At 38.1% G+C, this 23,391-nt stretch overlaps 1 protein-coding gene across 1 annotated transcript in view; it reads right to left on the minus strand.

Moving 5' to 3' along the window:
* The window catches only part of LOC135477926 (uncharacterized), a 159,935-nt gene that overhangs the window by 104,582 nt on the left and 31,962 nt on the right, over positions 1–23,391 (minus strand). Inside the window, exon 6 of the mRNA XM_064758149.1 lies at positions 18,796–19,121. Coding sequence (XP_064614219.1) covers positions 18,796–19,121 — 326 coding nt within the window. The remainder of the gene's footprint in view (positions 1–18,795; positions 19,122–23,391) is intronic.

Below are 23,391 nucleotides of genomic sequence, written 5' to 3' on the forward strand. Positions count from 1 at the left end.
AAATCCCAACTGAATCCTGAACTAGTCTAGATGCTATGACCACCTACACAATCAATGTCACAAAACCCGACACATACTTGTTCCATTATCACCCCACACCCCTTCTAAGCAGGCAATAACCTGGAACCCTCCACTGTGAGGGAGTTCCATGTCCATAGGGAGTAACAACCCATCCCAACCTATTAAACAGATATCCTCATATACAGATGCCTGTAGTCTTGGGTGTTGCCTTACAGTTAGTTAATGGCCTCATGCAGGACTGGTATTTTAAAATTGCTCAATTGAACTCTGATCTATCCCGAAAAACTAATACCTGACAATGAATGAATGAATACTTTGGATTTCTACTTAACGTCATATTTTTTTCAGTCATATGACGACTACGAGTCATTAGGTGTGTGTATATACTGTGTCCATGCCGCAAGAGTGCTGCCACCACTGAAGTAGCATGAAGATACCTGACACGGCACCCCACCCAGTCACACTGTAGTTTTCTTTCTCTCCTCTCTGTGCTGAGCACAAAGTGAGGCATCAAGTTGGCTGATATAGTACAGCAATAACTAGCTACATTACACCAATAGCAACATCCTAGGTTTAAATGTGAATGTTAGCTAGTGCCTAGTGCACACTCACATCAATGAGCTTAATCGGCGTGGCAAGACAAATACGTCATCGCTTCATCTAATTACAACCTACACAATGGGGTTAGAAATTAAAGTTCAGTTTAAAGTGACAACAATCCACTAGTTTCTGATCTTTCTTAGTAAACTGTCACGTGGCTATTAGGAGATAACCATGTGCAAATTCGCAAAACCTGCATCATCCTGCAAAAAGGCAATGTCCTCTAGCGCTCAGGCCCCTAGAGTTAAACAAATGACCCGTTCCAAGGTAGGATGTCAAAAAATTAACCATCCGACTTACAGACCTGTTTGTTGTAACTAAATGTAACTACAGCATTAACAAATGATCACTGATGAAACAAAGACCATGCAAGTGTTGTTGTTGGTATATACATTGTACTAACAATTAAGGCTTAAATTTCACCACATTCCTCCATTGCCCTTGTACAAAATGTTTGACAAGTTTGTCCGTCTTACCTGTACAAATGCACTTTAAAGTGCCTGTCGAGAACAGGTAAGAAACAACTGTTAAGCCCTGTACCCGACGCAAAGGACATAGTCATATTCAATATTTGACTGGATAGCAAGGCTGTGAGGGGAGAATAAAGAGACACAATCTTCCTTCATGCCCTTTCAATCACGAAGCTGCAATCAATATTGTCCTCAAACTGTTCATACACTAGTAAAATTCAGCATTTTCTCTGTCAGGTTTCAGGTTTCATCAGACATCCTCACACTTAATCTCTTATCTATTGAAGGTCAGAGGTCATATCCAAAAAATACACTTGCGCTGTTGATCATCACAAAGTGCAGAGTCTTTTTGGAATCCTTACCAGAAGACAATCCTTGTATACTCTACATGTAAACACATAAACAATGTCTACAGATACAACATCCTGGTGATGGCACCTTGGAAAGATCCTGATGAGAAACGGTGGACATATTTCCTGTGATATATGTTATATCCCTCTGCTCTAATCTGCCTATAGCTGTACCATCATCTGAAGCAACCTATATTGGCAATATCCTGGGGGATGAAATTCCATATTCAAGACTACAGCATTTGGTTCAGGCCACAGTTGGCACACGACTTCATATGATAGGAACACAATCAAGGCCCTTCTGGTCACATCCATACACACAGGACTGATTCCTCAGCGAATATGTCCCGGCATCAGAGTGTTATTAACACAAGTTTGTACATGTATCCATAGTCGTGGTGACAATCTTATTCCTGATGAAATCCACGCTGCAATCTGTGTCCCCGTTCGAAATTGTACGATTCTTCCGTAGAAATACTTGATTAGATATAGCAGGTAGCAAAAGCCCCTCTCACACTGTGTGAAGGTGGATTTACAAGCATACTCAGCCTAGGCCCCCTGTGACAATGTTCCTGTTGATGAAATTCTATAGTTAGCAGAATGTGGCACTCTCTCCAGATACAGTTTCCCTGCCTCACAGCTATGGAGGGACAGAGGGAAGAAAGGACAAGGCCAGCTCTCCCTCTCTCAAGATCAGCAATCTGCTATTAGCATGCCGAAGAACGGCCTTTAGCCTAGGGGTGCAATCCTGCTCCATAACCCATCACTCAATGCTCAAATTCTCGCCGTCAACTTCCGCATTCAAAAAGTGGGCCAGCAAAACGACAAGTTCTGTGAGCATTGATCGGCGTGGCCGCATGCAGTGGCAGTGATTTGTGGAAGCGTAGCCCTGTGACAAACGCTGTTTCTTCCTGGAGGGGACAAACACAATTACAACCCAGCACACCTCATTTTAAATCGTGGCTAATTCCATCCGTTGGCAATTGTCTTCCGGTGAACTACAGACTAGCTTTACAAGATACAGCTTATTCCCCATAATTAACCACTTACTGTCGGGAGTATGGCAATGTTCTATGCCACGCGACGGCGGCCACGATACTGACGGGCCAAGTGTTAACCCATCCCCAGATCAATCAACCAATCAATCAAACAAGACAAAACAAAAATTTGGCGCGCCGCTGTATAAGTGAAATATTCTGGAGTATGGCGTAAAACACCAATCAAATAAATAAATAAATACTTGGTTACCTGTGATGCACTGCTAAATTACTTTCCCTAAGGTATTAACACAACTTCAATAAACGACGACAAATAAATAACACTACAGAGAAGACATTCTGATAAACTGATAAATAAATGAAGCAGCCACGTCTAGATCCAGCTTGAAACCCATATACTAGTGAATAGCATGTACACAAGGGTTTTCACTCAACCTTAAACATCTTGATCACTTCCATTACCTTCTCCATAATGTATATTCCATCTGGTATATAACCTCCATGTGATTATACCTCTGTAATCCAATGTGTGACAGAGACATCGAGAGAAAAAATCAAGCCAGTTATCAATAGAACATAAAAGCACCTACACCTAAAATAACAAAACACATACATGTTCAACCAAATTCTACCTTAATGAGAACCATAACGAAAACACAATATCCATGCGTGCTTGAAATATATCGAACTAACTGATGTGGTTGCAGAATTGCAATTGCAATAAGTATATGAAAATTCTCTCCACATACTACAGAACCTGTTACAATATGCACCTTCTTTATCTAAATTGTGCAACGCGAGGATTCCAACAGATATACAGAATATATATATAGCAATGTTATGGACAAATGCTTATTCTAGGTCAATGGGAGAACGTCATTAATGGCACTAAGCCTGAACGAGCACATGTGAATCGCTTCTGATGCAAGGGTCATCCACTTGTGGTTGTGAAGGGCAGCGAGCCCAGAAAGCGATGCATTGGTGCGTGATAAAAGCATGCACAGCATGCCATACATGTGCAGACCTCTCCGACTGTTCATACACTTGTAATGCATATATGTACATGTTAGTACATGTCCGAAGCGCGGTGTATATGCACTCATAATCTACAACGGGTGTTTAACCCTTGGATATCAAATATTTATTTATTTACTGGATTGGTGTTTTATGTGTTTCTTAGAACACTCATCTAACATAAGATGGTATTCAGTTTTTGAGCTGGGTGGAGATTCCTTTGACATATGATGGTACTCAGTTTTGTGCTGGGTGGAGATGAAAAGATATTACTAGAATAAAAAAGTTCATTACTATACATGTATATACATGAACACAATTTTACCTTAACTACTGTACCTATACAAACATGGCAAAACAACAAGACTGGGATTCTTAATAAACAAAAGCATACGTTCAATAACATGGTGCTTGGAGAGAAGTAATAATAATCCTGTTATGTATGTGAGCATTTGGAGAGCTTGTTTTCTGCACACATATAGGATCATATTTATCATATCATCAGCCTGCCAGAAGAGCATGTATGGGAGGAAAAAAACACAGGCGAAAAGAAAAACCTGCATGCACACAACAAACCAAATATTTCTTTGATCGGGAAGTTGGTAAATTAATCATGGAAATGATTTGCAAGTCACCGAGCTGTCAATGGCCATGAAGGAAAACTGATGGCAATGCAAAGGAAAAACTCGGGGTGGAAAACCTGTGAAGGCTATTGTTGATCACCGATTACTGTCAGAGGCGATCCGGGTGACAAATTACAGCCCAGAATAACAGTGTTCTAGCGGCTGCCCTTAAAGGTCTCATCCTTCATCGTCTATTTCCCCACTGCCGTGTTACACTGGTGATGAGTCGGGCGCCTCACTTTACTTTGTCCCCTGAGACTCCACATACCAACCAATGAGAAAGGAGGAGATACCCAGCAGGGTGCACAAGGTTATCCCCCTTGTTGTCACTCTTCTGTCACAGTAAAAGTGACTGTCTAATATTTCACTCTGAAAGTTTGTCACAGAAGGTGAGAGGGATGCACTGATCAAAGACATGGCCCAGCGGACATCACATGTATTATATTAACTGCATTGACTTAATCCAATGATAAAATGTGAAAAATTTTGTATGTGACAGGAGCACAGTGTTACTTCTCAAGCATTCTGAGAGAGATGTCACCACACGTCATGTACAACAGCAACTGAAAATTAACAAATATGCCCAACTTCAATTATTGTAGACCTGAGAAAAATTCACCCTATCATCATAAAAAAAAGTAAAAAAAGAAAATTAAAAAAAAAAAAAAAAGAAAATATATATTTACCTACACCTGATGGTTAAAAGTCGGTAATAAAACTTGCAGGGTGGTATTCCTTAATAAGGGCCAATGTAAAAAGAGTTGTCCATGTGTTCCCTTTAGGACGTCATCAATGTGTTCCCTGTCTATAATTCTGCACTGAAGAATATTTCACTTATACAACACCAGCCAGCATAATGGTTTGGTATGTGGTGTTGATTTCATTGTCCCTATTTTATCATTACTTTGGTTTGTTATTAACAGGCCAGTATCAATGCCCGCATATTTTTAGTGCTGCCTCATTGAAATAGCACGCAGCTGTTGAAGGTTCACCTGATTTCTGCCTATCCGAGGATACTGCCCTTAGTGTCAAAAGTGACTGATGTGTCAGCTTTGATATTTGAAAAGAGGACAAGACAGCTGACAACACCCAGAAGAGTGAAACCCATGAAAGGGCATTTTTGGAGGCGAGTAATGGTCACAAAATAATTCTTTTTGGTGATGAAGCTTAAGATTTTTTCAGCCTTCTAAACAAACTTCAAAACACCTTTCTATTTAGATCAACAGAACTATCAGAATTGGGTGAAAGAATAATTTTTTCATGCACCAAGCTGTGTTGGCTGCTACAATATGCCTGTTGGATAGTATAAGTCACGACTCGCCAGTTTCACGGACCATGCGCATATAACCCAATTGTGGATCGAGGAGTATGAGACTCGGGCAGCAGGACAATCGGGCCCCTCTCTCTCTGTCACTCGCTCTCTTTTCACCCAGATAGCACTCGATCGTCTCAGAGCAGGAACAATCAGAGTCATGATTCAATAACTACGTCTCACTTCTGGACAACCAGATCTCCAGCTTCGGCCTAACTTCGGTCAAGCGAGCAGTCATCAATTTTCTGCCGCTGATGGACGGGTGCACACAAGCCCAAGGATGAACTATGGGGATTCCTTGCCGCGGCAGCCTTCATCCCACAATGTTATTGTTACAAGAAGCAATCAGACAGCCTTGAATGGAAATGGGAACCAGGGCTAGGGCATCTGGCCTCCCATCATTTCTCCAAACCCCAGTCACCTCAGTCTATCTGAATGCCATTAAAGCCTCGTACAAACCGCTCAAATGGTTCCTACAAGACAAGGCGATGTTGGGAGGCCATTTGTTCTCTCGTCTCTCAACAATTTGTTCTTCTAAGAACAAGGTACAGATGAACGATATATGTATACCGGACAACCTATACATAAAACTTATGAACAACAAAATGTTGATAGAAGACATATGACATAATTTCACTTTTTATGCCAATTTAACTGAAATAATATACTTTTTTGCATTTACAGTAACAAATACTTTTACTACCCTAATTCCTCAACCTTTTCGCACATGAAACTGCAACTTTCAGCACAATTTACGCACATTTTTATTTTGAAGTTGGAGACCAACTACATTAGTTGAGAGCTTGACGAAAAGTATAATTTTATCAGTCTACAAAGAATAATGCTTTCAGAATATGCTTTAATAAACACCTTGCAAACATGCAAAAAACGTTGAAGAATACGAGAGCTTTGAGTTTGAACTCTTTTATCCTTGAAGGTATAAAAGTCCAACTGTATCATGTGACCTGTTAAAAATGGTACGCAAGTATTTTTCATCACATTCATCTGGAAAAAGTGTCAGACATCCCTAAAAATCATTGCATCATTTATTACCAAGTATCAGACATCCCTAAAAATCATTACATCATTTATTGCCACTGAAAAGCCTGACTTGGACATGGATTTATTGACACCACAACATGTATTCATTATCATATATTCTAAAGCCGATGCAATATTTTCTCACAATAAAATCTTTTGAAATTCTTAAACATTGCCTAACCACATATGACAACTATGTAGAAATGGTGAAATCAGGCCTGACAATATTGTATCAGGCAGAACGAATCAGTACAAGGGTCAACTTATGACAAGCGCCGTTTTCTTCCCCTTTGGACATCATATAATCATGCGATAGTCAAGACCATGACGGGACATGGTTGATGAAATTAACTGGCTGAGTAGTTTTGCTCGGGGATCTGATCTTTGTCAGGAGTAGATTCTCTCAGCGTTAATAACTAACGGCTTTGACAAGGACTTTAGGGTCTTTCAGGAGTTTCTCGGGTGATCGTCTTCTCGTTCCGCCTTGGATTAATCACAGCAAGTGTGACTTAGGCGACTGACTTGCCGCTTTACCTCAAATATCCTGCCCTAATGAGAAAACTTATGCTCTCTCTGCTTTAATACAGTAGGGATTAACTGATAGATATTCAAGAACACCAAGAGACAGTTTTTTTTTTTTTTCAGAGCGCAGTCTAATTTCTAACATCAACAAATTATCTAAATTATCATTCATTCTCTATATTAATCATGTTAATCAGAAATCATTCAACATTCAGTAGTTTTACTGATAATATTCATGTAAAAGACAGTGTTATTCTGAAAAATGATACTGTTTTGCCTTTAATATTTTTCAGCATCTGACTATACCATCACGAGTGTGTATGTATTTACAGTGTTTAATAGGCTTTCGATGTTCAGACCTGCTATCCCACTCTCACACAATCACATTCCTGAAACATGTTCCAAGTGTGCTAATGACACATGCCTGACATACAATTGCTCAGTGTCTCTGGAGTGAGAATGTTATAGGTGTGCAAATCACACTCCTCGGCTTTTGCAATGATCATCACACTTTTGCAAAAAAAAAAAACCCAGTCTGTATATGCCATTGCCATCCATATAGTGCTCCTGATGGTGGGATATTAAAATGCTAAAATACCAAGTGCAAAATAGTTTCAGTTTTTTGGATAAATATCTTTCATTCAGACAATCTTTTGGTTACAGCAGGAATTATTACAGTAGACAGTGTGACTGCATATGAAAAATTTAAAAAATGCAACTCAAAATGATGCTTTTTAAGAGCTCTTAAGTCTGTGAATGAAAGAAATTTACACGAAAACTTAACTTTTTATGGATAAACCACCATATTTTTGTTTAATTTACTTGTTTTAGTTTTGGTGGCCAAAATCAGACAAACTTTTGGTTACAGCAGGAATTATTCGTAAGGTGAAACTTTAACTTATTTTTAAATACAGAAGAAGAGTCTTTTTAAACACTAAATTACTATAAGTATATTGTACATTTTTCCAAGTAAACTAAGTTATTTTTCAAATCAATTATCAAACACACTGGGCCTTTAATGGCTTTAAATATTTAGCCACAGTGTAGTTCACCGATGGCTTCAAGTCAGTGGGTGCATGAGGTACCTCACAAAGGGCAGTGGTTTAATCTTTAGTCTTGTCCATGAGCCCACTTGAGGACTGTTGTGTAAGTGAAATGTTCTTAATTGTGGGGTTGAAACAGGACAATAAACAATAAGGACACTTTCAAAGTGCTATTTAAAGTTCTGTGCGTGGTAACATGAAATTTGTTCAGAAAATGGCTTAAGTTGGCTGTTTTTTTGGCCAAGGGGTGATTCTTGAAAAATTGAAGTCAGGCACTAAATAAAAATAGTATTATGTTGCTCAAACAAAGCACAGTTGCTTTAAGGTGGAGAAAACATAAAAATGGCACAGTTCAGATGAAAGAGTGTGAAAAGTTATTCCTAAATGTGGTCTTCAATATTTTTTCTGATTTTTCCTTAAGGAGAAAAGAAAATTTTTTTTGTATGGTGGGTATTTGGGACCACCTTTTGGTATTTACAGTCTTTGTTTAATAATGTCATAAATGAGAATGTATCACAGGTTTAATAAATATTTTTGCACTAGAATGCACATTCAGCTAACAAACGCAATAAACCTCAATTTGGATCATATTTATATTTTTGAAATGTTCATAGATGTTATCACAGTTTAGGTTAAATGCATATGTTTGGATATAAACAACAAATTTACATTCAAATAAATTTATGAGACAAGCATCACATCCTTATTGAGAACATTATTATGCAACCATGAGAAATACTAAAAGTTGGTCCCAAATACCCACCATACAAAAATATTTTCAAATACCCTTTTCTATTGGAAAAAAAACCCCCCAAAATATTAAAGATCATATTAACAAATAAGTTCTGAAGCTCTCTCATCTGATTTTGCCATCATTTTTATGTTTTCTTCTCCTTTTAACAAAACACATTTACTTAATCTAAATACATGTAACTTACAAAGTTTCATGAAACCAAGTCCATGTATATACATCTACCGCCTGGCATAAATGACAAACGTACATTTATCTAGGCAAGATTAAGGAATTTTTCTTGCTTGTGTTTAGAAAGGCTAAGAACATCAATATAAATGCAGGAAATGTAACAATACTGATGGATCCTGGCTTCATAGCGAGTATTAAATTGACAATAGATGTATCATGTCGGTCGGACCAATTCCACCCAACAAATTATTTCACAGATCTGCTTCTGAATTAAAGCAATCTTTATGGAACTGAGGAAACACAGGGCTAGATCACAACATGGGTCAAAATATGAACCACTTACAAGTCAGGGCCACATCTAGAAAAAACCTTAAATGTTCTGATCCCAAACTTTGGTGGTAACAGTGTGACTGAATGCAAAAATTTTAAAAATGCAACTCAAAATGATGCTTTTTAAGAGCTCTTAAGTCTGAGAATGAAAGAAATTTACATGAAAACTTAACTTTTTATATATAAACTGCCATATTTTTGTTTAATTTACTTGTTAGTTTTATTACAAGTTTTGGTAGCCAACAGTTTAGGAACCCAAATGTTTTCCAGAACCAAGGTTACTCTAGATACGGCCCTGCAAGTACATGTAGAAAAGATGACAAGATCAGAGACATATGCTTAATGATATATATAGTGCAGCACTTCGCGTAAAAGTCAGCATTTTGCAGGTTACACATTTTGCTCGATTCTCGTTAACTGATGCACCTTATAGGACCACTTAAGAGTCATTTATTTATTTGATTGGTGTTTTACGCCATTCTCAAGAATATTTCACTTATATGACGGCGGCCAGCATTATGGTGGGTGGAAATCGGGCAGAGCCCGGGGGAAACCCACGACCATTGGTGAGAGACTCCTGGGTCATTACGCTGCGCTAGCGCGCTAACCAACTGAGCCACGGAGGCCCCAAGAGTCAATTGAAAAGTCTGATTAATTTCTCCTCAGTAAAACTTGAGTGCTGGATCAAAAACAATAACTTAAAGCTTTTACGGAATTCGAAAAGTTGCACTTTTACACACCAAACATTACGTGAAATGTGGTTTGTGTTCATTTATTTAGCTGATTAGTGTTTAACTCTGTCCTCAAGAGTATTTCCTTTGAACAACAGAATGAAGAATTATGGCATGAGGAAACCAGGCAGAACCTGGGGGGAAACCCATGACCATTAACAGGTTTGAAATACTGTAGCTTGTAAATACTAATGCATGTACATGCAACTGTTTATATGTGGCGTAGAAGTAAGACGCAAACGCGTATATGTTCTTTCCAGGACATAAAACTGGCCGAATTACAAACAAACGGAACTAACGAAGCAGCACAGGGACAAATGTAGTTATTGCTTGTACTGACAGCTAACATTGATTGAGGAGAGAGCACTATGCTGGCCTTCACCAATCCACAATCAATCACATACCCTTAATACCTCAGACAGGCCGGTTAACTCCGCTCAAGGGTGGAGCCGGCCGCCACACATTCTGGCCACGGACATGGCATACTCATAATAAAAACCCATGTGAAACAATAGGACAAATGAAGTGCAGATTTAACCTTGAACTCCTCATCTCCAAATATGTGTATATATGGCATTTCTTATAGACCCATAATGAACAGTACAAGTACATATTCAGTGTGGATGCTGATCCTAATAGAGAAAGGTTTTAAAGCTGTTTCCCACATGCTGAAGTCTGGACTTGAATCTGGCAGCTAATGGAAAACATGGATATCACTGCTAATGTTGTCTCCACTGCCAAAATTTCACTGAGCAATATCATCTACATATCCTGTACAAATCGACCTAAAATTTTATCCAAGACAAAATTATTGATTTTGCAAGATTTTTGAGAGTTCTAGTTTATTGGTCTTAGAAACAGATTTTGTGGGTGTTTTTTTTTTTTCTGAAGTTAGCATGTCATATACCCTTCTGGAAAAATTTGAGCTTTATCACTGAGTGAAATATTTTATGAGAATTAATAAATTACCAAAATTGACTCTTTCAGGCAAGTTTGAAGGCCAAATATGGTACATCCAAATACAGGAACTATGCCACTTCGTCATTTTGGTCAATCTCTTAGCAGCTGATTAAAATCTGACTCAAAACAGTTTAATTTTAATGAACAAATTTGTACAGGAATTAAATATTTGTACATACAGTAAATCTTCGACCAGTTCAACCACTGAATCCCTTTCTTTCAGTGCAATTTATGCATACAATTATTAAGAAAATGACACTAAAACGGATTACTTTGGGTCATTAAAGACGCAACTTCTTAAAACTGTGCAACTTATTTCTCTACACCCTACAATTCTCTCAGAATGTTTCAAAATATTGGTTGCAGAGGTGGTCGAAAAGGTGGATATCATCCTACTGGGAAAATGTACAGTTTCAGCACCAACAGCAATATTTTACAATTTTTACTTGCCTCAAAAATGCTTTGATGAAGATAATTTTTTTTTTTTGATGAAATTTTAGGTGATGTATTATCATACTAGATGACCAACTTATTGTAGGTTGTAGGTTTAACATACAATCATTAAAATGGTTTTTCATAGCCTAGATGTACATGTATTTGCTTTCTCAATCACTGCTGAAAAAATACAAAAAGAAACTTCTTAGCAAAGTCATGAAGATGAGCGTCAAAACCAATATTTTTCTCTGCTAAAGCTGATAATGTCTCACCAAGATGAATAATTCACGTGGACAAATGTTAAGACTAAGCATTAGTATTAATGAGCTGTTCTGTTAATACTGGAATGGTACAAATGCCTTCACATCGTGCTTACCCCTGTCTGGTACTGTGACCAGGCTCTAAGCACATATGGCATCCCCTGATAAAACACCCTTGTCCCCTCACTAATGTACATAGCCAAACAGTTACAGTGTCTGCTCTGCTGTTTGTTTAGTCCTATCAACATTCCCCTGCCCAAGCCCAGGGTATCCATGTCCTTGGAGTGCCCTGAGAAACACCCCAATGTTTTAATCACTCCATTTACACATGTTCAGCAGCTCAGAGTCAAGTCAATGACCACTGCAGCAAAATTATACAAATCTAAGTACATGCATGAGCCTTGTATACTATGAAACAAAGTAATAAAGACTTCTAGCTTCTTCTGACTCAATAGTGCTAAGTGGCATTTTCTGTCCCACTATCAGGACAGCTTAGATAAACTAATTCAAACTAGGCCAATGACATCTGCTTAAACTGTAATTGACATTACAGCATTTTCTTTGTACCTAATTCTGCTTAAGCCATGGTGTTATGGGGATTGCTAGTGGCTAGTGTTTTAAGCATCTACAAGCTTGAACGGTTAAAACAAATCCCTAACTAAGGGGAACTGACACGAAACCATATTTGACTGGTTATGTGTGACCATGCAATTGCCAATGTTTTACCCTATGCAGTAGTTTTTTTTTTATACTGGATGCAGAGAACGTAAATACATGTATGATTTTTGAATACCTTCCCCATACCGGTACTGATAAATCTTGGTTGAATTGGCAGTCATTTATGCAAAAGCTTTGCACAATAATACTTGCACAGAACAAACGCATGTTACATACATTCTTGGGCATGGCGATAAACACAAATCAAACTGATTATCTTGAATGATGTACTGATGGGTTTTATTTTAAACGCCTTTGTTTCAAACTTTTCTGACCGGAAAACCAAGTCTCTCAATGAAAATAAAGAGAATAGTGTCAGGTCTAAAGTCCTTTCTTTGCTGCACAGGGTTTTATCGCAGGGAAATCTTTAATGGTAATAGCTTTAAAGCCATTCTCCCACTAGACCTGCAATCAGTGCAGAGGGAATCCTTAAGGTGTCTGCAGTTCCTTCCCTTGGTATGAAATTCCACACCTTAGTGAGGCATTGTCGTGATTGATGTCAATATTGTCTTTGACACCAGGGTTTGAAATTACAGAATCATGACAAGGAGCCATTCACTTTTTCAGACAGCTTTGCACAGACCACAGAATAATGCCACTTAAGAGCTTAGCTGCAATCATGTAATACCATAAGCCTTCAATGCTGTTTTATACTTGGTTCAGTGAAACAAGACACAATCATTCTGGACACTGGTAATTTAACAGTTCAACATTACAAAAACCAAGTGGGAATCCTTCTAGAATGGCATTATTGTTCATATAAAAATTGGTAATTTAACAATTTAACATTCCCAGACCAAGTGGGAATCCTTCTAGAATGGCATTATTGTTCATATAAAAATTGGTAATTTAACAATTTAACATTCCCAGACCAAGTGGGAATCCTTCTAGAATGGCATTATTGTTCATATAAAAATACTCTTTATCCAAAATCACAGAGCAAAAAAACAAGGCAATTAAAGGTGGTATTCACTTTAAGTTTTGCTTTTTTGTTCATTTTGTCCATTCAAATAATGAAAAACACAAATAATAAAAACTATGCTGTATAGGTCTCAATAGATGAGAATGTATAGAAGTACATGTAACTTCACAAAGATAAGTATTTATTTATTTGATTGGTGTTTTACGCCCTACTCAAGAATATTTCACTTATACGGCGGCGGCCAGCATTATGGTGGGAGGAAACGGGGCAGAGCCTGGGGAAACCATGACCATCTGCAAGTTGCTGGAAGATCTTCAGCATGAACTGACAGTGACCGCCTAACCCCCTCTCTGGGTGCTAACCCCCAGCCCCTCAGCCATGGAGGCCTCCTATGACATATTAGTGTATCTAAATGTACAGGCATACAGTCAACATAGCTCTGAATGACAGATTTACCATACACTTCAGTCCTTCACCAATTTAGGAGGGTTAGGAGAAAGATTTAAAACCTCTTTGATGGCTAACTGACAGATCACTGTACACACAGTCAACAGTCCTGGGTGATAGAGAGACGATGAGAGCTTTATTCAAACACACCAATGTGTTCGCAGTTGTGGTAATCTGGTGGTTTGTTAGTTCAACCATCTGGTCGAGTCACACCAATGTCCACATAAGACACACTGATCCCGGACATGGCAGACAGCTAGAACACTCAAAACTGAAGACAACCTCTACCATTACTTGATTATAATGCTGGTGAATCTGATGACTCTGACTACTTAGACACTAACAGAGTTCAACAATTCAAATTTCAAGGCATGTCCAGGCACAAAATTCATTTTTCAGGCTACTTGGAATAAATGTTCAACGCAATATACCCTAATTCTTCTAAAATTTGGGACAGATATTAGTATTGCTGAAATCAGAATATTACATTTCTTTACCAGCCTTTTGGATATCAGTTTGTTGTCAATAGATGGTCTAACCTTGTGAGAAAAAAACAAACTCAATATTCCTGCTAGAATTACATATATATATTGGCTAAATTGAGCAGACCAGGTGTCCCATATCTTACAAGAAATAGGGTAAGCTTAAAGCAGTGTTCCATGACATTCTGCATACGCAGTTCCAATTTCAAGGCCTATTACAGACTTCTCCCTACCGTTTCAACATTGCAAATAATTCTAATTCTCAAGTCCAACTTCACCCATTAATGAATACAAAACTTTAACCTTCCCAAATTTGCAATAATGTTGACTCCCTGAGACAATTAATACACTCTAGCCTAACATCACACAGAAAAAAAACCTGCCACATCTACCAAAAACTGGAATGCAATGAATAATGCTCGAAGTTCATATGTTCATTCAGTCAAGGACTCATATGCCTGTCCAGTCCAGCATTGTCTGATATAACAGAGCCTTGATATACCCGTATCCAGTTTCACCAGCAAATCTTCAGGCAAAGTTGGTTTAGTCCAGGCTGTTACCTTTGGCCTTTCTGTACTCTGTACCTGGCTTACATTGTGGCTTAGTGCCCTGTGGGTGTTACATTCCACAGAAAGGCCATGGGGCCAGGGAATATTCCAGTTTGGAGGGAGAGCCAGGGGGAAAAGGCATCCCTCACCGGGAGATACCTCAGATTGTGGGGGTAGGGTGGGATGATAGAAATAAGAGAGAAGCCTCAATTACACATCCATACTGAATGCATTGTCCTGTAGAGGGTGGACCATTACAGTGCATGTACCTGTGTACAGGTACAGCGGATTTGAGAGGATAGGGTAAAGCATGGTTTAATAAGTGGGCAATTCAGGATCACATAAAATGAGAACCTAAGAAATTCACAATGATCACTCGCATAAGAATGAAACTTTTGTGACGACAGGCAAAGACAATGCAGGGAGTTAGACAGGAAAACTCAAGTCAAACTGAATGACATAATTTTATTCCCCATCCCCATGTTCTTATTACAATGGCTGCACATTTGAATGTGGCATTTCTACATTTCAACACACACTGGGTTTTCAAACTTCTACAAAATGGGCTGCTAAGAATTTTAAGTTTTAGGCTATGTTCAAAATATTTTTTACAGATTTAATCATGATAAAAATTACAACTTCATTAAGACACAAAAGGTACATGTCCTCAAATGACAAAACTTCTCTTTCTACTCAGCGCAGCTCTACATTCATACAACAGAGGCTTGATCCCAGAGTCCGCACATCTCGTACCTAAAACACCAGCTGTGCCTCTTAACACAGAAGAGCTACACCTGGACACCATCCCAAACATCAAACAAGCCTCAAATGTGCCTCGGCTTTTGTGTCGGGCACAGCGTTTCCTTCCCGCGCGGGGTGCTTCCCTAAAGGCCATAGGAAGTATGCTCAAGTCTGCCTATCTGGACTCGCATCCCTGCCACACTTCTTCCGGAATGTTGGGTATTAATGTCAATGGAGCAGACAACTGTACAGATACCCGCACTTTTATTTACTTGGCATCTACATCACCCATTGTAAGCAGAAAAGGGAAAGAGTATGGAGGGTTAAAAAGGAGGAGAGTGAGGAAAAGAAAAACTTCACATAAAACAGGAGAGAAACTAAAAAAAACCCCAAAAACTGATCATCTGGAATTAACTGGTGTAAATTCTTCGGGATATTTGTCCTACATACAGTTTCTAGGTTCAACACGCCATTTTGTCCCATTGTGCACAGGCCAAAAAATACATGTACGCAAAATACAACAATGACTTCAAAGTAAGATCAGTTCTTTTTAATTTTCTACACACACAAATGACTAAAAGTTTCCGCAGCTATCATGGATTGAAATGTTGATTATCACCTAAAGTTGTTTTAAATAAGCAAAACAAAACAACTTTTCTCACACTATAGTTCCCTGCAGAATGAATGAATCATTTACATCTTTACATATTTTCCTGTAAATCTAATAAGTGTTTTAAAAACATAACTAAATCATCTTTCTTGAAGGAACCAAACATATTTGTTTTAAACATGTTGAAACTTGTTCAAAGGCTTGGTTGAAAAAAGTTGTTGTTTATAACAGAAGTGGTCTATTATTCATGGCAAGTAAGCCCAGTAGTCTCAGGGGAGATAATCACGCAGTTAGCAGAAGTAGAGCTGTGGACATCATGGGCACAAGTGTGTGTATTTGAGTTTGATGGTGCTGTTGTATCATGATCAGTAGTTGATCCTTTGCTAAAGGCTGTGTTCAGATTTATGGGTGGAGATCTACAGCTAACAAACATCTGAACAGATGCACCCATGACTAAAAAAGTAAGAATGGCAGGTGAGGCAGAGTACACTTTGTGTAACTGAGGTAAAATGTGCTTGTGTCAGTGAAGAAGTCACTGGTAGAAATACAGTCATAATCAATTGTTTATAAGGGTGTGGGGGGGGGGGGGGGGAACAGGCAGACATGCACATACTATATAGTGTTCAAATGTTCTAATGTGACCTGCTTTATAAATTTTGTGAATCATTTTGAACAATAACTTGTGCACAGACAAGGCTGATATTTCGTAAAGTGGCAGCAAAGAATTTTTGTTGGATTAGAGCTGATCCATTTTTGGCCAAAAATGTAAACATGGGTTTGTCAGCCATGTCTTAAGAAGTTATTTGCAGGCCAGAATCTCTGGTGTAGTTTCTTTAAAATGAGGATATACAATGAGGATTGGATAGGTGGAGATAAATTACACTCTGGGCTCTACTCATTCACCCCTCCTATCCCCCATCCCCACCCAGCAGCTGCATCCAGGGAGCCATGTATGTTCATGTAGATCTGTACATGTGTATATCCTGACAGGTGTTGAAAGGCAAAGAATCTAACACTTGTACATGTTAACAAACACCAGGCACTAGTCTAATAACACACGTACTGCATAGGTGCTGTGAATCTGAGCAGCCGCCCCAAACACCATCTGCTCGGGAATCACATGTCTGAGCAGAAATTAAACATGAAACGATAAAACTGATGGAAAACATACATCTCCATCATTGCACTGATGTTTGTAACTAGAGAAACAGTCCAAAATTTTGGAAAACTTAGACCTTACTGATCACCCTAATATTCAGCCATCCTTCATTACAAGGCACACAGCATATCCCCGGCACTACATGGTCCACATTCAAGACATTTCTGCCATGAATTCCAAACACTCTTGTCTACATTTACATCCAATACACACTTGCCTATAATATGTACATGAATTCACATCAACAACATTCTTGCCTTCTTAAAGGACACCCTTACTTACATCCATAACACATTTGCTTACCATCCAAGACACCGTTACGCACGTCCATGACACATTTGCCTAACATCCAAGACACCCTTATCCACATCTATGACACATTTGCCTAACATCCAAGACACCCAACATACATCCATGAAACATTTGCCTAACATCCAAGACACCCTCACTTACATCCATGGCACATTTGCATAACATTCAAGACACCCTCACTTACATCCATGGCACATTTGCCTAACATCCAAGACACTCTCACTTACATCCATGACACATTTGCCTAACATTCAAGACACCCTCACTTACATCCATGACACATTTGCCAACATCCAAGACACCCTCACTTACATCCATGACACATTTGCCCAACCTACGAGACACCTTTACTTACATCCATGACACATTTGCCTAACATCCAAGACACCCTCACTTACATCCATGACACATTTGCCTAACATTCAAGACACCCTCACTTACATCCATGACATATTTTCCTAACCTACGAGACACCCTTACTTACATCCATGACACATTTGCCTAACATCCAAGACACCCTCATTTACATCCATGACACATTTGCCTAACATCCAAGACACCCTCATTTACATCCATGACTTATTTGCCTAACCTACAAGACACCCTTACTTAGATCCTTGAAAAATTTGCCTAACATCCTAGGCATCCTTAATTCACCAGAAGCTTGACATCAAGCTTAGAGACTATTTGCCATGTCCACAAAATTTCCCACACAGCACACATGAAACAAGATGCCATAATGTTTGCTCCAATACACCAACGTGAGCATCTATCCCCCAAATGTATTACCCAGGTGAAAATTGATTGTCACATGAAAGAGTTCATCTCTGTGCTGAAGTGAAATTACTTATGTACCTTCAACTATGTCAGGTCCTTGTTTTCAGAAAGAACTCAATTGCAAATAAATAGTAAAAATAATCTATTGATAGATGCATAAGACTTTTCAGTAAGCATCCAAACATAAAAACTTCTGGTACAATTTCTTTCTTAATCAAAGCCTTTGGTAAATTTTTACCAATACATTTAACACATGTGTAAGTAACTCACATGTAATGTTAATTTTCCAAGATCCATTGAAATGAAACAAAGTGCAACGCAGAGAAAATTGTTGACAAACAAATGAACTCACTGAACAGACAACCAAACAGACAACCGAACATAGTCAAACACACATATATATACACACTTCTTCATTCTAATATTATGAAATAGACAGTAGTCTTACCTGTACGACAGAAGTGCAGTTCCTCTCTTCACAGTTAGGGGTGTCATCGCTGGGCCGGTGCTCATACACAGACCCGTCATCACCGTACTCCAGAACAAACGTCAGGTTTGCACCCACAGACACAGACGCTTCGATGGACGACGTGTAGTTTGCAAAGACTGCAACTGCTGCGGTGCCCGGCTGAATGTTGCATTTCTTTGGGGTGCAGGACGGACGATATTCCTCCGCTGTCAATAGCCCAAGCTGGAGATCCTTTGGTTCCGGATTGATAACATTCACCACAATCTGTGTTGAAATCGATGATATAACATTGCTGACCTTGACCTCTGCAAAGACATGATGTGACCCGCTTTATAAGATACATGCATTTGATTTATTTAATTGGTATTTTACGCTGTACTCAAGAATATTTCACTTATTCGACCGCAACCAGCTTTATGGTGGGAGGAAAGGAAATTGACCTGGAAAGACATGTAATGCTTTACAATATGGATACAGAAGGCAACTGCAGCTCATGGCACTGACCCTATCACAGGAAACTACCTGTATAAACTTAGAACCTGGACCCATTAACCCGTAATGTATTTATCTCCAGTCTGGGGCATGTCTAGACAATCCAGTCATTCATTCAATGATAGCACATGACAAATTTTGGGCTACAATTTTCATACGATGGGGGCAGGCAGAGTTCCACTGTTACTTGAGTTAAAAAATGTATGGTTTTAAACTCACTTAAAACAGGACTAATTGCATGGGGCATACTTAGGGCACCAGATTCCCTATTATTCCTGATGAATTTCACATACAAATGTATAAATTAAAAACACAACAAGGGGTTATTGTTGAAATGTTGGCATCAAAATTGAGATGAGTAAATCTTGTTTTTGTCAAATTCTACATATACATCCTCATTTTCCATGTGGATGACTAAAGACAAACAATTAGCAAAGATACACAATTAGCAAATATAATAAATCTTAAAAAAAATTAAATATGCAAATTAAGGAAACATACAAAGCTTTGTTGTTTTTTTATAACCACACCCTAGAACATTCCCATCATCAGAGAAGGGAAACATTGACTAAAGGCATTAAACAACAATCAAATAAACTCATTTGATTGGTGTTCCACACCATTCTTGTTTCAAGTAAGGGACCTCAACAATGTTTTGTTCATTTTATTTATTTATCTGATTGTTTTTTCAGAATATTTCACTTACAAAAGTGTGCCCAGCATAATTCTGGGAGAAAACCAGCAGAGAATTGGGGGAAAACACAGAACCATCCGCAGGTTGATGGCCTACCTTTCCTCGTGACTGGAGAGAAAGCCAGAATAGGCCTTGGTGGGAGGCTCTTGACCATAGTGCCGCACTAGCGAGCTAACTACTAGGTCACCTAGGCTCCTTGACAACATTTTAGCACACTGGGCCAGCGAGAGCCCTAGTGTGAATCTACACCTCATAAAGTCAAGATCGTTGCTTCAGCTTGACTGCACTTCAGGCAGATAAAAGTGAAAATACATGCAGGACGCAAATAACAAGGCTCAAAACAGCTGTTGACCCAAGAGTTTAAATAAATCCTCTCAAACACATTTTTCAAAACAGGTAAACAAACATCCTCATAGAACTTGACGCTGTTCAATTTCCAGGCGCGTTGCCCAAACCCCATGGCCAACAGAGGAAAAACAGAGAAACAGGGACTTCAAATACCAAGGTGTTGACAATCTAATTCTGTTGGCAAATAATGCCGAACTTGTTCTCCAGTCATGTCAACAATGGCCTTTACATCCCCAGATAGAAAAGCAATCAGTCCTAGGGCTTCAGGAGACTCTCAACAACAATCAGTTGACAGTGCCATACATATAGACAGTTTAGTCCCCCAAAATATTTAGGTTCCCTAACTATTGGGCACCCAAATTAATCAAGCTATATTGAAACGAACAAATTTCCATACAACTGTTTTTTCATACACGGACAACATCATTTTGAGTTGCCCTTTTCTTCATGCACGGTCACAATGTCATTTTAAAAGTTTACGACCTAATCAACTGAACTATTACGCATGTAAAACCTAGAAACACGTTGCACACACTAATAAGTTTGCCAAAGAGTTGCTAAGCTTACAGCGTATCTGAGTGAGGAATTATGCTGTACTGGGCCCAGTTGTTCGCAAGTGTATTAGCTAATACTGGTATCAAGCCTAACTCAGGTGTCAATGCAGTTCTCCAAAATCAAAGTATAACAGCAGCAGTTTTAGTTTGTATTTAATACACCGGTACACAATTTGTTTTAGGTCAAGTACAATACTGAAGACTTGGCTTAAAGTTAAATGTGGTATTAAGTCTTAAACCCATTTTTGAACAACCGGGCCCTGAAGGCTAGCTAGAATAGTCAGTCATACAATTTGAAATATTATAAGCACAAAGACTTTGTACAATTATTAATTACTCTGTAAAATATTTGTTAAGCATTTTTTAATCTGACTGAGGTTCAACGCTGTATCCAAGAATATATTCTTTTCATGGCTTACTAAATTATATCTGCAGCCAGCCTTACAGCCGATGGGCTATTGTAAACCTTTAACAATTCAACCACTTAAGGACTTCTTTCAGTGGAATTCACGCACACAATTATGAAAAAAATTATGCTAAGAACAATTTTCATAAAACTTCATGAGCTTCATAAAACAGTGCAAAATTATTTCTCTACACCCGATAGTTTTCTCACAATGTTTCAAAATACTGGTTGCAGAAAAGGTTGAAAAATTAGGGTATACACATGTAAAAGCTCCCTCCTCTTCAACTCCTACATGTAGGTTGTACATGTGTCATCTGTCAGTCTAGGCTAAAATTACATTGTTGTCAGAACATGTCAATGGCAGGAATTAGGTATCAGCCACTTCCTCTCTAACTTTTCAAATCTTTTATCGATAATATTCCACATGGCCAGATTCCACATTATCCATGAAAGAGTTGGTTTGAAAATTCAAATATCTGAAATTCCTCCGGAATATTTATTTATATATGGAGCAGTATGTTTTGCTTAATATGCTATGACACTTAACCAAAACAACACTACTGTTCATTGCGTGTATTAAACAAAACTGCAGATCAATGTAGTGCGACTGCACCCTGCGACCAAGAGTTGAACCATTTACACAGCAGATAATATGGGGGAAACACAGCTACACCTCACTCAACCTGCTAACCTGAACATAGGACATGTTGTACAGGCATGTTTGTTTTTTTTTTTCGGTACATAAAATTAAAATATTTATTATTTCAGGGAATATTACATAACCAAGTACCAATCCAATTTTTTTTTTTCTCTCCATAAACTTTTATGGAGAGAAGAATTTCTTGGCACACTTCAGCATCATTTTCTCAGATCTGTTTATATATTTTCTTAATATTTCCCATATGTACATGTACACAATGCATGACATGTAAGTATACCTATAAAGTCAAAATAAAAATTATGAAAACTTAAGCCTCAACAATATATACTTGTTATTTGGTCAATTTATACTGAATGTGACATAATCATGTCTCTACTTTTTCAGCACTCCTGGATTTTCAAGATAATAATTTAACAGGAAACTCCACAATTTGATCCAAAACCTGAAACTTTTATGACTCATCCAATCTTTTTGTAAAAAAGACAGACCTGATTTCTTAAATTTTTCTTCAGCAGGGTATTCTTAAAATATTGGCCACAATATAATCTGGTGATGGCATTTCTTTTCCAGGATTTTCGAAAAGACCCTCAAAACAAATTACGAAAAAAAAAAATACAATTACACATGAATGTTTACACACAATAATATTCAATATTGATTTTAACAGTACAGTCAGCTCGTGTGAGAGGCACACAATGTAGCTGATGGCTCAATCTCTGAATTGAATCTCTGAATTGAATCTCTGAATCTCCCAATACTGCCTCTCCTTGTATGTAGGCCTACATGTATACACAACGGGAGCCTTATAAACTTTTATCAAGTTCTTGATTCACTGTTCATCAGGTCCATGTGCCACACTTTCCAATATCCTTATAAAAATGTTTCTATTTTTTTTTTACTTTTACGGAAAAGACTAATAAAGTCATCAATGTATTACTCTACACAAGTTCCATGTTATCAAACTCTTCAATTTGATATTAAATCATTCAGATCTTCAGATATTTTATTAAATAAGTAGATGATTATTTTAATAAAATGAACAGCAAATTAAAGTTTTAAATTGCCACTTTAAAGAAAACAACACAAATGACAGAAAATGCTTTAGAGAAAGACATATTTTGGTGATTTTGACAAAATGCTTAACATTTGATATCACAGTATAAACTGCATGACACCTGACTGTTTTGGGGTTTTAGGACAGAGTACAAAATCAATCTTGGGTAACTTGTTCTAAATTTACAAAAATAAATTACAGGGCAGAAGGATTACAGGGCAGATGGACTCCAGTAGGACATCATTGAATATATGCTTGCTGGATATAACCCAACCAAAACAAAAGGGTCCTGATTTATTTGGAGTTTGATATAAGTTATTTCATTCATTTTATCTCACTATGTTAATTTCTTTAAAATATCTATCT

The sequence above is a fragment of the Liolophura sinensis genome, chromosome 11 (genome assembly GCF_032854445.1).
Source record: "Liolophura sinensis isolate JHLJ2023 chromosome 11, CUHK_Ljap_v2, whole genome shotgun sequence".
Taxonomy (NCBI): Eukaryota; Metazoa; Mollusca; class Polyplacophora; order Chitonida; family Chitonidae; genus Liolophura; species Liolophura sinensis.